The 13,269-nt window shown below is 41.8% G+C and overlaps 1 protein-coding gene across 1 annotated transcript in view; it reads left to right on the forward strand.

Annotated features, from left to right (window-relative positions):
* The first annotated feature begins 1,798 nt into the window (after positions 1–1,798).
* HHLA1 (HHLA1 neighbor of OC90) overlaps positions 1,799–13,269 on the forward strand; it is a 38,512-nt gene continuing 27,041 nt past the window's right edge. Inside the window, exons 1-4 of the mRNA XM_059168676.1 lie at positions 1,799–1,877; positions 2,971–3,030; positions 6,714–6,770; positions 7,614–7,694. Of these exons, the coding sequence (XP_059024659.1) occupies positions 1,799–1,877; positions 2,971–3,030; positions 6,714–6,770; positions 7,614–7,694 (277 nt within the window). The remainder of the gene's footprint in view (positions 1,878–2,970; positions 3,031–6,713; positions 6,771–7,613; positions 7,695–13,269) is intronic.

Below are 13,269 nucleotides of genomic sequence, written 5' to 3' on the forward strand. Positions count from 1 at the left end.
AGAAGAGGAATTAAGATTCCTAAGTATCTACCCTAGCCCAGAGATTGTGGTAGGGACCATATTTCTTGATCTCATTTAATCTTCATGAAATATCTTCAAGGTGGCTATGACTCTGTCCATTTTCCACACAAAGCCCAGAAAGGTGAGGTGATGTTTTCATAGCAGTCGAGGTACAGGAAAGAATCTTCACGAGTTCCCCATGTCACCTGCCCACCTCACCGCCATACCCCTTTGCTGGAGAATGTACTAAATCCTGGACTCACCAGTTTGTCTCTCTGTCTGTCTCTCCCTCATCCCCATTATAAATCTCTCTGTGGAGAACATAGCTCAGTTGGCCTTGTGTGTGAATTAATTGCTCATGTGTCTGTGTCCTCTAAGCTATAGATCAGCTTGAGGAAAAGGGCATGTCTGATCTGTCCTTGTATCACCATTCTGCACACAATGACTGGAATATGTATTGAGCACCTACTATGTGCCTGACGCTGGATAAAATGCTTTGGACTCATTAGCTTAAATCTTCACAAAGACCCAGTAAACTAGGTTTCTTAGCCCCATTTTGCAGATGAGGAAAGAATATTCAGAGAGTCAACAGATTTATGAGACTAAGGCCAAAGGAATCCCTGGTCTCTTGCCCCCTGCTAAGGACTCTCTCTGTCCAGGGTGGCATTTAGAAAAAATGCCATTCTAGTATCTACCCGTAATTCAAAAGCATTTTAAATGTTTACCAGGATGTTTCAAGAAAATTCTAAAGGTGATTTCATCCCGAACAGACAGCAGAACTTCTTCAAATACATTTTGCTAAGAAGATGCTCAATTCCTGGGACATTTTCCCAACCCCTGGACATTTTCTCTTGACTTTGCTCTTTCTCTCCAAAGTCTATTCCATTGTCTACCAATGGCAAATTTCTGCTCTTTTCAGAGCAAGTCTGTGCAGTCTGTATGTTAAATGGGCATTACATGAATATTTATATATGCAGATACTGCAATTACTAAGTGGTAACCTCACTTACATGGGGCAGCATTCTGTGTGGTGTCCGACACACAGAAAGCATTCAATAACTTTTCACCATTATTCTTATTACTCTCAGCTTTGCAGCTTGAACTCTCATGCTGGTTCTGTAGAGCAAATGCCTGTCACACTGTGTTGCAGACAAGGAAGGAAAGTGAATACTCTCATGCATTAGTATAATATTTTCCTATTTATAAAGGAACCGTGATGCTGTATTTAGAGGGTATTTCCCAGCTAAACAGCCAGAAAACCCATGGAAGATACAGTGATGGGCTGTGACTATGCATACATCCTCCTCTCAGATTCTCAAATTTCTGCAGTTATGCAGGGTCACAGGCATAATTCTGGTATGGGCTCTAAAAAAAAGTGAGTATGTCACTTCCTTCCAGAGCATATATGAGTTGGTGCATAATCTTCCAGCTCTGTCCGTTCCACAGTCCCAATGAACCAATGACTAAGGAGCCCACAGGGACCACACAGAGAACTACAAGGCAGTGAAAGTCCATTAACCTGGTTCCTGAGTGACTGTGTGGAGCAGAGTTTCCCACCAATTTGCGGAAAGTGTTAATATAAACAAGAAATCAACTTCTGTTGTTAAATTAAGTCAATAAGATGATGGAGTTAATTTGTTATCTCAACATAACCTAACCTATCTTAACTATCGAAAGTCTTCTACAGATTGTATTTCTAATGACTCAAGGACATTCTGCATTAATGTGCCTAGCAATCCAACCTGTTTCCTCCAAGGGCTTGCTTGCTTGCTTCTAGGTGGGCCAGAGTATCACAGACATGGCAGGCTTCCTGGTACCCTGTCCTCCAGTGAGGCTGTGCGTTGGTCTTACATGTGTCCTGTCCCTTTGGAACACAGGTGGGTCCACTCAGTGTTCAAAAAGTGTCTGTTCCATATGATGAGTTTGGATTTTCACTAGGCTTCAGAGAATGGCAGCAGCCAATGTCTCAGGCCAGAATCCTAAATGAGTTTGATTAAAATGGCGGTGATGAATTCCCCATTTCTGATTTTGTCCTCTGACTTTTTAAACTTGAGTCCCATTTCTGCAACAGAATTATCCTCACCTCCACTGCTACAACTCTTGTCCAAACGTCTGTCTTCTCTTTTCTGGATCACTAAGAGAGCTCTCAAATCAGCCCCTGCTTCTCCTCTTGCCTCTCCAAGACCTATTCTCCCCTCATCACCTTGGGTGAGCTTTTCATACATCTCATTAGGTAACCTTCCAGGCTTCTCCTTCATTCCAGCCACCCCAAATTATGCAGTGACTTCCTACTTCTCTTTGGACAGTATCCTGAATCCTTCACATGCTGTGCAAGACCCTGCCCATCTTGCCATCACCAGTTCCTACAGTACCCTATCTCCTCCATTCTTTGTGCTGTATCACTATTGGCCTTTGCTCAGTCCTTTACAATAATTGTGCTCACCTCAGCCCCTGGGCACACACTGTCATCTACACTCTGAATCACCCCTCAGCTACTCACATCTTATCCAAATACTGTTCAGGCTCCAGATCTCAGCCACACATCACCTCCCATGGCCATGGAAATGAATCAGACTTCTTGTCACACACCCTCAAAGCCCTCCAAAGTATTCAACATCGTTTATAGTAATATCCTTGGTCTTCTTTTCCTTCATGTCTGCCTTAGACTATAAGTTCCATAAGAATGGAATCTGTGCCTACTTGTTCATCATCTCATTCCCAGCACCTAACACACACAACGCTTATCAAAATCCAGCCGTCAAACAACAGTCAATCATTAGTGTTGTTAGAGTTGATCAGTAAATATTCAATGACTAAATTGAACGAACAAACTATGTGTGGGATTGTAAGCAAGACATATCACCACGTCAGTTCATAATTTTCTCATCTTTACAATAAGTATCTTGAATTAAATACTTTCTGATGTCAAATTTGGGTTATAATTCTCTGATGAACAATCTCTTCTTTTAGTGTCTGCTGTTAAAGGAGAATCCAAGAAGGAAAAGTTCATGACATTCCTTCCTACAACAGGTAAATGGACAGATGCTCCTGCCCAGATCATTCTGTCTTGGGCAAACTCCTTGGCTTCTCCTGGTCTCACTTTTTCCATCTGTAACACGGAGATTGCATCCATAGCCCAAACTCTATCATAGGAATAGTTCCTGAGAGTTGTTCTTGCCTTATGGTTCATGGCACACCTGGATTCTCATGATCTTATTAAATCCACAAAGATCGTGACATTCTATGAACCGTGGAAGATTTCATAATGGGAAGTATTGTCATGTGCCATCATCACCTTAGCAATAATTTCATCTTTCTTCAATCTTTTCTTTTTTCTTTTTGATGGTATGAAATTGGCTTTACAGCAAGACAATGAATGCACTGCAACATAAAGAACACATAGGAGGCGGGGGCCTGGTTGCTTTTCATAACTTGGTGAACAAGCAGGATAATGGGGGGGGGCGGGTTGGGGAATTACTCTTCATTTTTAATTTTTTTTTAGTAGAGCTCATGAGACAGAGTGTGAGCAGTGGGGAGAGGCAGGGGAGAGACAGAGAGAGAGAGAGAGAGAGAGAGAGAGAGAGAGAGAAAACTTTAGCAGGCCCCACGAACAGCACAGAGTCCAACTTGAGGGGCTCAATCTCAGAACCCCAAGATCATGACCTGAGCTAAAATCAAGAGTCAGATGCTCAACTAACTGAGCCACCCAGACGCCCCTAATTTTTATTTATTTTTAACTAGTATGCTCATGTGGTTCGAAAGGCAAAGGTACAAAAGTGTATAAAGTTAAAATGGTCCCCAGCCAACCACTTCCCTTCCCCAGAGGACACCAGTTGTACCGATTTCTTGTGTATAAGCAGTGTAATTTTCTTCTTTTTAAAAAGTTTTTATTTATTTATTCATGAGAGAGAGAGAAAGAGAGGCATAGGGAGAAGTAGGCTCCCCATGGAGCCAGAAGCCCAATGTGGGACTCAATCCCAGGTCCCCAGGATCACGACCTGAGTGGAAGACAGACACTTAAATGGCTGAGCCACTTGGGCACTCCTAAACAGCATAATTTTTAATAAATATTTCCCCTATTTGAGCCTTCAATTTCCTCCTGTTTAAATGGGGGAATAATTTCTGCTCCACAGATAATCATAAAGGATAAAAGGTGATTAAAACAGTAAGCAAGAAAAAGTATAAAAAGTTGCAACACCTTCTATTTTAAAGATGCTACTATGGTGGTCTTTTTTTTAAATTTATTTTTTATTTATTTTAAGCATAACAGTATTCATTATTTTTTCACCACACCCAGTGCTCCATGCAATCCGTGCCCTCTATAATACCCACCACCTGGTACCCCAACCTCCCACCCCCCCGCCACTTCAAAACCCTCAGATTGTTTTTCAGAGTCCATAGTCTCTCATGGTTCACCTCCCCTTGCAATTTCCCCCCAATTCCCTTTTCCTCTCTATCTCCCCATGTCCTCCATGCTATTTGTTATGGTGGTCTTTTTATCCAGAAAGAAACCAGTAGTTTTGTATTCTCTGTCTGGCAATTTCTTTGAAAATTGCTTCTGTATGACATTCCATTCATAAATTTCTGCTTCAGGGCTGTTGAGTTCACACTTCAAATATCATTAGCAAAATCCACCCACAGGTTTGCAATTATAAAAAAGGACTGGTGGAAACGATGTTTCCTTGGTGGAAGGAGCCATGTTCAATGACAGTTCTTGATTAGGAAGATTGCACAGGGCCCACCATCTGGGCTTTACAGGTGCAGGAATCCTGTAAGACTCGTAGTGTAGAACAGGAGCCCACAGGACCTCAATCCCTCAACTGCAAGGAGGTCCCTTCTTCCTATCACAGGTGAGGTCAGTGTCTGCCACAAATGTCACTGGAGCTGCGGCATGTAGACTGCTCAGGTGCAGGGCCGCTCACAGCACCAGGCGGGAGAGCAGGTTGCATGCCAGCCTTGCACCTGCTTGATCATAAACATTTGTCTCCGAGTTCCTCCTGTTGTAACACAACCCACCTCCTCCAGTAACCATGTGTCGAGAAGGAGAACCATAGCCCCCATCTACCTCTGACCCCAAGCCTCCGTATTTAACCAGGAAGCTTGATACCTGCTGAAAGGTCAAACTGGCTTAAGCAAACAGAAGATAACTAGATCTAAGTTCCCACAGGCTGCTTGAAAAGCCAGGGAACACCCTAAACATCCATCCACAGATGAATGGATAAAGAAAATGTGGTATGTACATACAGCGAAATACCATTTGGCCCAAGATAATCTGGACACCTGGGTGGTTCAGGTCATGATCCAGGATCCTGGGATCAAGTCCCGCATCAGTGTCCTTGCTCAGCGGGAAGCCTGCTTCTCCCTCTACTTACTGTTCCCCCTGCTTGTGCTCTCCTTCTCTTTCTCTGACAAATAAAGAAGTAAATATAAAAGAAAAAAATGAAAAGAAAGAAAGCTAATCTTGCCATACAGAACAGTGTGGATGGAGCTGGAGGACATTAAGCTAAGTGCAACAAGCCAGCCCCAGGAGGATGACTACTACACAATGCCACTTCTGGGAAGTATCCAAAATAGTCAAACTCTTAGAAGCAGAGAGTAGAAAACTGGTTACCAGGGACTCCAGGGAGGGGAAACAGGACTACCAGCTAGATACGGGATGTAGGTACATCACTTCTCTTTCCTGGGCCTGATCCTTCTAAGGGAATGCTGGACAAGGTGACTTGTAAGGCTTTGATTTCAAGACACTATTTCATTCATGAGAACTTTCCTCTCAGCGTCTGGAAACAGAGACGTTAAAAAGGAAAAAAGGCTGTTGTCCTCAGTGTGACAGGTAACTGGGCCAGCCTTCTCCTGACTTGCTCTGGAACTCTGGAACACATTTTTCAGCTTATCTCTGCCTTGGTTTTTCCATCTGTCCAATGGACACAAAGCACCTGCTCCCCCGGAATGTAACAGGAAACAGAATCATGGCAACAAGAATAGCAACAAATGTAGGATGTTCATAATGCCTCCCAGTCCAAAACAGCTGAGCTTTCAGGTCACTGCTTTCTGTCCCCTCCACAGGGAGGCCCTTCCCTCCCCACTAGATCAGGCCAGGCACCATGAAAGAGGAGCTCCCGGCACCCACCATGCCCTCGTGTGCAACTGCACATGCCTGTCCCTCCTCCCACCCGAGGCATAGACCCTAAGCCCCACTGAGGTGGAGATTTGCCCCTTTCCTTCAATCTCTTTAGACCCGACACCCAGCATGATTGCTTGGCCCTCAGTGAGTGTTTGTTGAGTGAATAAAGACTGAGTGCATGCTTTAGGCATTTCAAAATTTCCTATGGTGGTTTCTTTGAAAGCACGAGCCCCACTGAGTGGGCATGTGGCCCAATATCTTGGAAAGGTCACTGCTCTGCCGCTCTTAGGAAGCAGGTTCAGCCCTCTCTTGTTTAGGCAGGTTTCTTGTCCACTCTGAGTCTCGGTTTCCTGATCTGGAAAAGGGGTGGGGTAGCTTAGATCCTGCCTGTTTATTAAAATGTAGACTTCCAGGCTAAGATCAGTCCAAGAAGACTAGAGTGTCAGGAGAGGAGGCGGCCTTTTCATAGGGCCAGTGACTCTGACCTTCACTGAGCCCAAGGCCGCTGCATAGAGGCCCCCAAGGTTTCTCCTCAGCTTGAGCCGGAGGTTGCAGGCTCCCATGTCTCCCACGAAGCCTTTTCTCTCCCCAGCATCTGGACTTGGAGAAGAGAGGAAGGAAAAAGGGGTGGCTTTTCTCGATACCACAGGTGAGTCCCCTCCTCCCTCAGGGCTCTGTGGGTGGCCCCAGCTGCCAAGGGAGTTCCCCCACTTCTCCAGACACTCACAGTCCCCACACCCTGGTGCAGCATGTCCCCAGTCTTAAGATTGTGTGATCCGCACAAGTCTCTGCACATTTAGTAAACATTGAAAACAACCATGTAAGTAAAAATACAAAGAGGAGCATTAACCACTATTTCCACCTTCTCAACTGCTCTACTGGATGTTCCGGGAATTGCTAGGAGATGGACAGATTTTAACCTAACAGTGTCTTTCCACTCAGCTGCCCACTACAGATATCTGGGAGACTGAACAACCGGTTGATCGATTTTGGTGGAGATGTCTGGGCCACATCCCAGATCTATTCAACCTGAATCTCTGAGTGCCCAAGCATCAGAACTGCAGAATAAGGAAAAAAAAAAAAATCTCCCAGGGATGTCGGTGCCCAGTCAGAGAATTTTCTTTTAGATAGTGTCATCATTTCCAAATGCAGTGCTATTGAGAACTCGTGCCATTTACCTGAACTTTCCATTACACGAGAGCATTTCCCACCCATCCTGAATGCCTCCAAAGGCAGAGACAAATTATTCACAAAGTAAGTGTCCCTGTCCTTCATGTGGACATCTCTTATCTTAACTTGTCATGATGTATGCCACTGGCTGTCACCTCCTGAACGCAGGCAGTGACTTTCATCTTTGAACTCCTTGTGCCCAGCTGCGGATATGAGTTCAGTAAATGTCCAAAGAGGAGGCACGTCTGCCTGAGTGTCAGAAATGGGAAACTACTGTTGTGAGAAAAGCCTGCTGGTGACATTATCTGCGAATCTCTTCCAGAGCTGCCTGCAAGGTCGGTCGATCTGTCTGCCCTGAACCTGACAGAGCTGGTGAATGGAATGCTGAATAGAGCTTTAAAAGGTAACTTTTTTTTTTTTTATTTTTATTTTTATTTTTTTTTAATTTTTTTATTTTTTATAAACATATATTTTTATCCCCAGGGGTACAGGTCTGTGAATCACCAGGTTTACACACTTCACAGCACTCACCAAATCACATGCCCTCCCCAATGTCCATAATCCCACCCCCTTCTCCCAAACCCCCTCCCCCCGGCAACCCTCCGTTTGTTTTGTGAGATTAAGAGTCACTTATGGTTTGTCTCCCTCCCAATCCCATCTTGTTTCATTTATTCTTCTTCTACCCATTAAGCCTCCATGTTGCATCACCACTTCCTCATATCAGGGAGATCATATGATAGTTGTCTTTCTCTGCTTGACTTATTTCGCTAAGCATGATACGCTCTAGTTCCATCCATGTTGTTGCAAATGGCAAGATTTCATTTCTTTTGATGGCTGCATAGTATTCCATTGTGTATATATACCACATCTTCTTGATCCATTCATCTGTTGATGGACATCTAGGTTCTTTCCATAGTTTGGCTATTGTGGACATTGCTGCTATAAACATTCGGGTGCATGTGCCCCTTTGGATCACTACATTTGTATCTTTAGGGTAAATACCCAATAGTGCAATTGCTGGGTCATAGGTCAGTTCTATTTTCAACATTTTGAGGAACCTCCATGCTGTTTTCCAGAGAGGTTGCACCAGCTTGCATTCCCACCAACAGTGTAGGAGGGTTCCCCTTTCTCCGCATCCTCGCCAGCATCTGTCATTTCCTGACTTGTTGATTTTAGCCATTCTGACTGGTGTGAGGTGATATCTCATTGTGGTTTTGATTTGTATTTCCCTGATGCCGAGTGATATGGAGCACTTTTTCATGTGTCTGTTCGCCATCTGGATGTCTTCTTTGCAGAAATGTCTGTTCATGTCCTCTGCCCATTTCTTGATTGGATTATTTGTTCTTTGGGTGTTGAGTTTGCTAAGTTCTTTATAGATTCTGGACACTAGTCCTTTATCTGATATGTCGTTTGCAAATATCTTCTCCCATTCTGTCAGTTGTCTTTTGATTTTGTGAACTGTTTCCTTTGCTGTGCAAAAGCTTTTGATCTTGATGAAATCCCAGTAGTTCATTTTTTCCCTTGCTTCCCTTGCCTTTTGCGTTGTTCCTAGGAAGATGTTGCTGCGGCAGAGGTCGAAGAGGTTGCTGCCCGTGTTCTCCTCAAGGATTTTGATGGATTCCTTTCGTACATTGAGGTCCTTCATCCATTTTGAGTCTATTTTTGTGTGTGGTGTAAGGAAATGGTCCAATTTCATTTTTCTGCATGTGGCTGTCCAATTTTCCCAGCACCATTTATTGAAAAGGCTGTCTTTTTTCCATTGGACATTCTTTCCTGCTTTGTCGAAGATTAGTTGACCATAGATTTGAGGGTCTATTTCTGGGCTCTTTATTCTGTTCCATTGATCTATGTGTCTGTTTTTGTGCCAGTACCATGCTGTCTTGATGATGACAGCTTTGTAATAGAGCTTGAAGTCCGGAATTGTGATGCCACCAACGTTGGCTTTCTTTTTCAATATCCCTTTGGCTATTCGAGGTCTTTTCTGGTTCCATATAAATTTTAGCATTATTTGTTCCATTTCTTTGAAAAAGATGGATGGTACTTTGATAGGAATTGCATTAAATGTGTAGATTGCTTTAGGTAGCATAGACATTTTCACAATATTTATTCTTCCAATCCAGGAGCATGGAACATTTTTCCATTTCTTTGTGTCTTCCTCAATTTCTTTCATGAGTACTTTATAGTTTTCTGAGTATAGATTCTGTGTCTCTTTGGTTAGGTTTATTCCTAGGTATCTTATGGTTTTGGATGCAATTGTAAATGGGATTGACTCCTTAATATCTCTTTCTTCTGTCTTGCTGTTGGTGTAGAGAAATGCAACTGATTTCTGTGCATTGATTTTATATCCTGACACTTTACTGAATTCCTGTATAAGTTCTAGCAGTTTTGGAGTGGAGTCTTTTGGGTTTTCCACATATAGTATCATATCATCTGCGAAGAGTGATAATTTGACTTCTTCTTTGCCGATTTGGATGCCTTTAATTTCCTTTTGTTGTCTGATTGCTGAGGCTAGGACCTCTAGTACGATGTTGAATAGCAGTGGTGATAATGGACATCCCTGCCGTGTTCCTGACCTTAGCGGAAAAGCTTTCAGTTTTTCTCCATTGAGAATGATATTTGCGGTGGGTTTTTCATAGATGGCTTTGATGATATTGAGGTATGTGCCCTCTATCCCTACACTTTGAAGAGTTTTGATCAGGAAGGGATGTTGTACTTTGTCAAATGCTTTTTCAGCATCTATTGAGAGTATCATATGGTTCTTGTTCTTTCTTTTATTGATGTGTTGTATCACATTGACTGATTTGCGGATGTTGAACCAACCTTGCAGCCCTGGAATAAATCCCACTTGGTCGTGGTGAATAATCTTTTTAATGTACTGTTGAATCCTATTGGCTAGTATTTTGTTGAGTATTTTTGCATCTGTGTTCATCAAGGATATCGGTCTATAGCTCTCTTTTTTGGTGGGATCCTTGTCTGGTTTTGGGATCAAGGTGATTCTGGCTTCATAAAATGAGTTTGGAAGTTTTCCTTCCATTTCTATTTTTTGGAACAGTTTCAGGAGAATAGGAATTAGTTCTTCTTTAAATGTTTGGTAGAATTCCCCCGGGAAGCCGTCTGGCCCTGGGCTTTTGTTTGTTTGGAGATTTTTAATGACTGTTTCAATCTCCTTACTGGTTATGGGTCTGTTCAGGCTTTCTATTTCTTCCTGGTTCAGTTGTGGTAGTTTATATGTTTCTAGGAATGCATCCATTTCTTCCAGATTGTCAAATTTATTGCCATAGAGTTGCTCATAGTATGTTCTTATAATAGTTTGTATTTCTTTGGTGTTAGTTGTGATCTCTCCTCTTTCATTCATGATTTTATTTATTTGGGTCCTTTCTCTTTTCTTTTTGATAAGTCGGGCCAGGGGTTTATCAATTTTATTAATTCTTTCAAAGAACCAGCTCCTAGTTTCGTTGATTTGTTCTATTGTTTTTTTGGTTTCTATTTCATTGATTTCTGCTCTGATCTTTATGATTTCTCTTCTCCTGCTGGGCTTAGGGTTTCTTTCTTGTTCTTTCTCCAGCTCCTTTAGGTGTAGGGTTAGGTTGTGTACCTGAGACCTTTCTTGTTTCTGGAGAAAGGCTTGTACCGCTATATATTTTCCTCTCAGGACTGCCTTTGTTGTGTCCCACAGATTTTGAACCGTTGTATTTTCATTATCATTTGTTTCCATGATTTTTTTCAATTCTTCTTTAATTTCCCGGTTGACCCATTCATTCTTTAGAAGGATACTGTTTAGTCTCCATGTATTTGGGTTCTTTCCAAACTTCCTTTTGTGGTTGAGTTCTAGCTTTAGAGCATTGTGGTCTGAAAATATGCAGGGAATGATCCCAATCTTTTGATACCGGTTGAGTCCTGATTTAGGACCGAGGATGTGATCTATTCTGGAGAATGTTCCATGTGCACTAGAGAAGAATGTGTATTCTGTTGCTTTGGGATGAAATGCTCTGAATATATCTGTGATGTCCATCTGGTCCAGTGTGTCGTTTAAGGCCTTTATTTCCTTGCTGATCTTTTGCTTGGATGACCTGTCTATTTCAGTGAGGGGAGTGTTAAAGTCCCCTACTATTATTGTATTATTGTTGATGTGTTTCTTTGATTTTGTTATTAATTGGTTTATATAGTTGGCTGCTCCCACATTGGGGGCGTAGATATTTAAAATTGTTAAATCTTCTTGTTGGACAGACCCTTTGAGTATGATATAGTGTCCTTCCTCATCTCTTATTATAGTCTTTGGCTTAAAATCTAATTGATCTGATATAAGGATTGCCACTCCTGCTTTCTTCTGATGTCCATTAGCATGGTAAATTCTTTTCCACCCCCTCACTTTAAATCTGGAGGTGTCTTCGGGCTTAAAATGTGTTTCTTGGAGGCAACATATAGATGGGTTTTGTTTTTTTATCCATTCTGATACCCTGTGTCTTTTGACAGGGGCATTTAGCCCATTCACATTCAGGGTAAGTATTGAGAGATATGAATTTAGTGCCATTGTATTGCCTGTAAGGTGACTGTTACTGTATATGGTCTCTGTTCCTTTCTGATCTACCACTTGTAGGCTCTCTCTTTGCTTAGAGGACCCCTTTCAATATTTCTTGTAGAGCTGGTTTGGTATTTGCAAATTCTTTCAGTTGTTGTTTGTCCTGGAAGCTTTTAATCTCTCCTTCTATTTTCAATGATAGCCTAGCTGGATATAGTATTCTTGGCTGCATGTTTTTCTCGTTTAGTGCTCTGAAAATATCATGCCAGCTCTTTCTGGCCTGCCAGGTCTCTGTGGATAAGTCAGCTGCCAATCTAATATTTTTACCATTGTATGTTACAGACTTCTTTTCCCGGGCTGCTTTCAGGATTTTCTCTTTGTCATTGAGACTTGTAAATTTTACTATTAGGTGACGGGGTGTGGACCTATTCTTATTGATTTTGAGGGGCGTTCTCTGAACCTCCTGAATTTTGATGCTCGTTCCCTTTGCCATATTGGGGAAATTCTCCCCAATAATTCTCTCCAGTATACCTTCTGCTCCCCTCTCATTTTCTTCTTCTTCTGGAATCCCAATTATTCTAATGTTGTTTCTTCTTATGGTGTCATTTATCTCTCGAATTCTCCCCTCGTGGTCCAGTAGCTGTTTGTCCCTCTTTTGCTCAGCTTCTTTATTCTCTGTCATTTGGTCTTCTATATCACTAATTCTTTCTTCTGCCTCATTTATCCTAGCAGTGAGAGCCTCCATTTTTGATTGCACCTCATTAATAGCTTTTTTGATTTCACCTTGGTTAGATTTTAGTTCTTTTATTTCTCCAGAAAGGGCTTTTATATCTCTCGAGAGGGTTTCTCTCATATCTTCCATGCCTTTTTCGAGCCCAGCTAGAACCTTGAGAATTGTCATTCTGAACTCTAGATCTGACATATTACCGATGTCTGTATTGATTAGGTCCCTAGCCTTCGGTACTGCCTCTTGTTCTTTTTTTTGTGTTGAATTTTTATGTCTTGTCATTTTGTCCAGATAAGTGTAAATGAAGGGGCAAGTAAAATACTAAAAGGGTGGCAACAACCCCAGGTAAATATGCTTTAACCAAATTAGAAGAGATCCAAAATCGTGAGTGGGGAGAAAGGGGATAAAAAGAGGTTCAAAAAGGAAGAAAGAAAAAAAAAAAAAAAACAAAAAGAAAAGAAAAAAAAAAAAGAAAAGAAAAGAATTTTTTAAAAAAGAAAACACCTAAAAAAAATGTAAAAAAGAAAAAATATATATATTAGATAAACTAGTAAAAAATCGTTAAAAAAGAAAAAGGTAACAGTTAAAAAAAAAATTTTTACCCGAAGACGAGAAAAAAAAAAAATGAAAAAGAAAAAATTAAATTAACTGCAAGACTAAAAAAAATCACAGGAAAAAAGCCATGAGTTCCGTGCTTGGCTTTCTCCTCCTCTGGAATTCTGCTGCTCTCCT

The sequence above is a fragment of the Mustela lutreola genome, chromosome 3 (genome assembly GCF_030435805.1).
Source record: "Mustela lutreola isolate mMusLut2 chromosome 3, mMusLut2.pri, whole genome shotgun sequence".
Lineage (NCBI taxonomy): Eukaryota > Metazoa > Chordata > Mammalia > Carnivora > Mustelidae > Mustela > Mustela lutreola.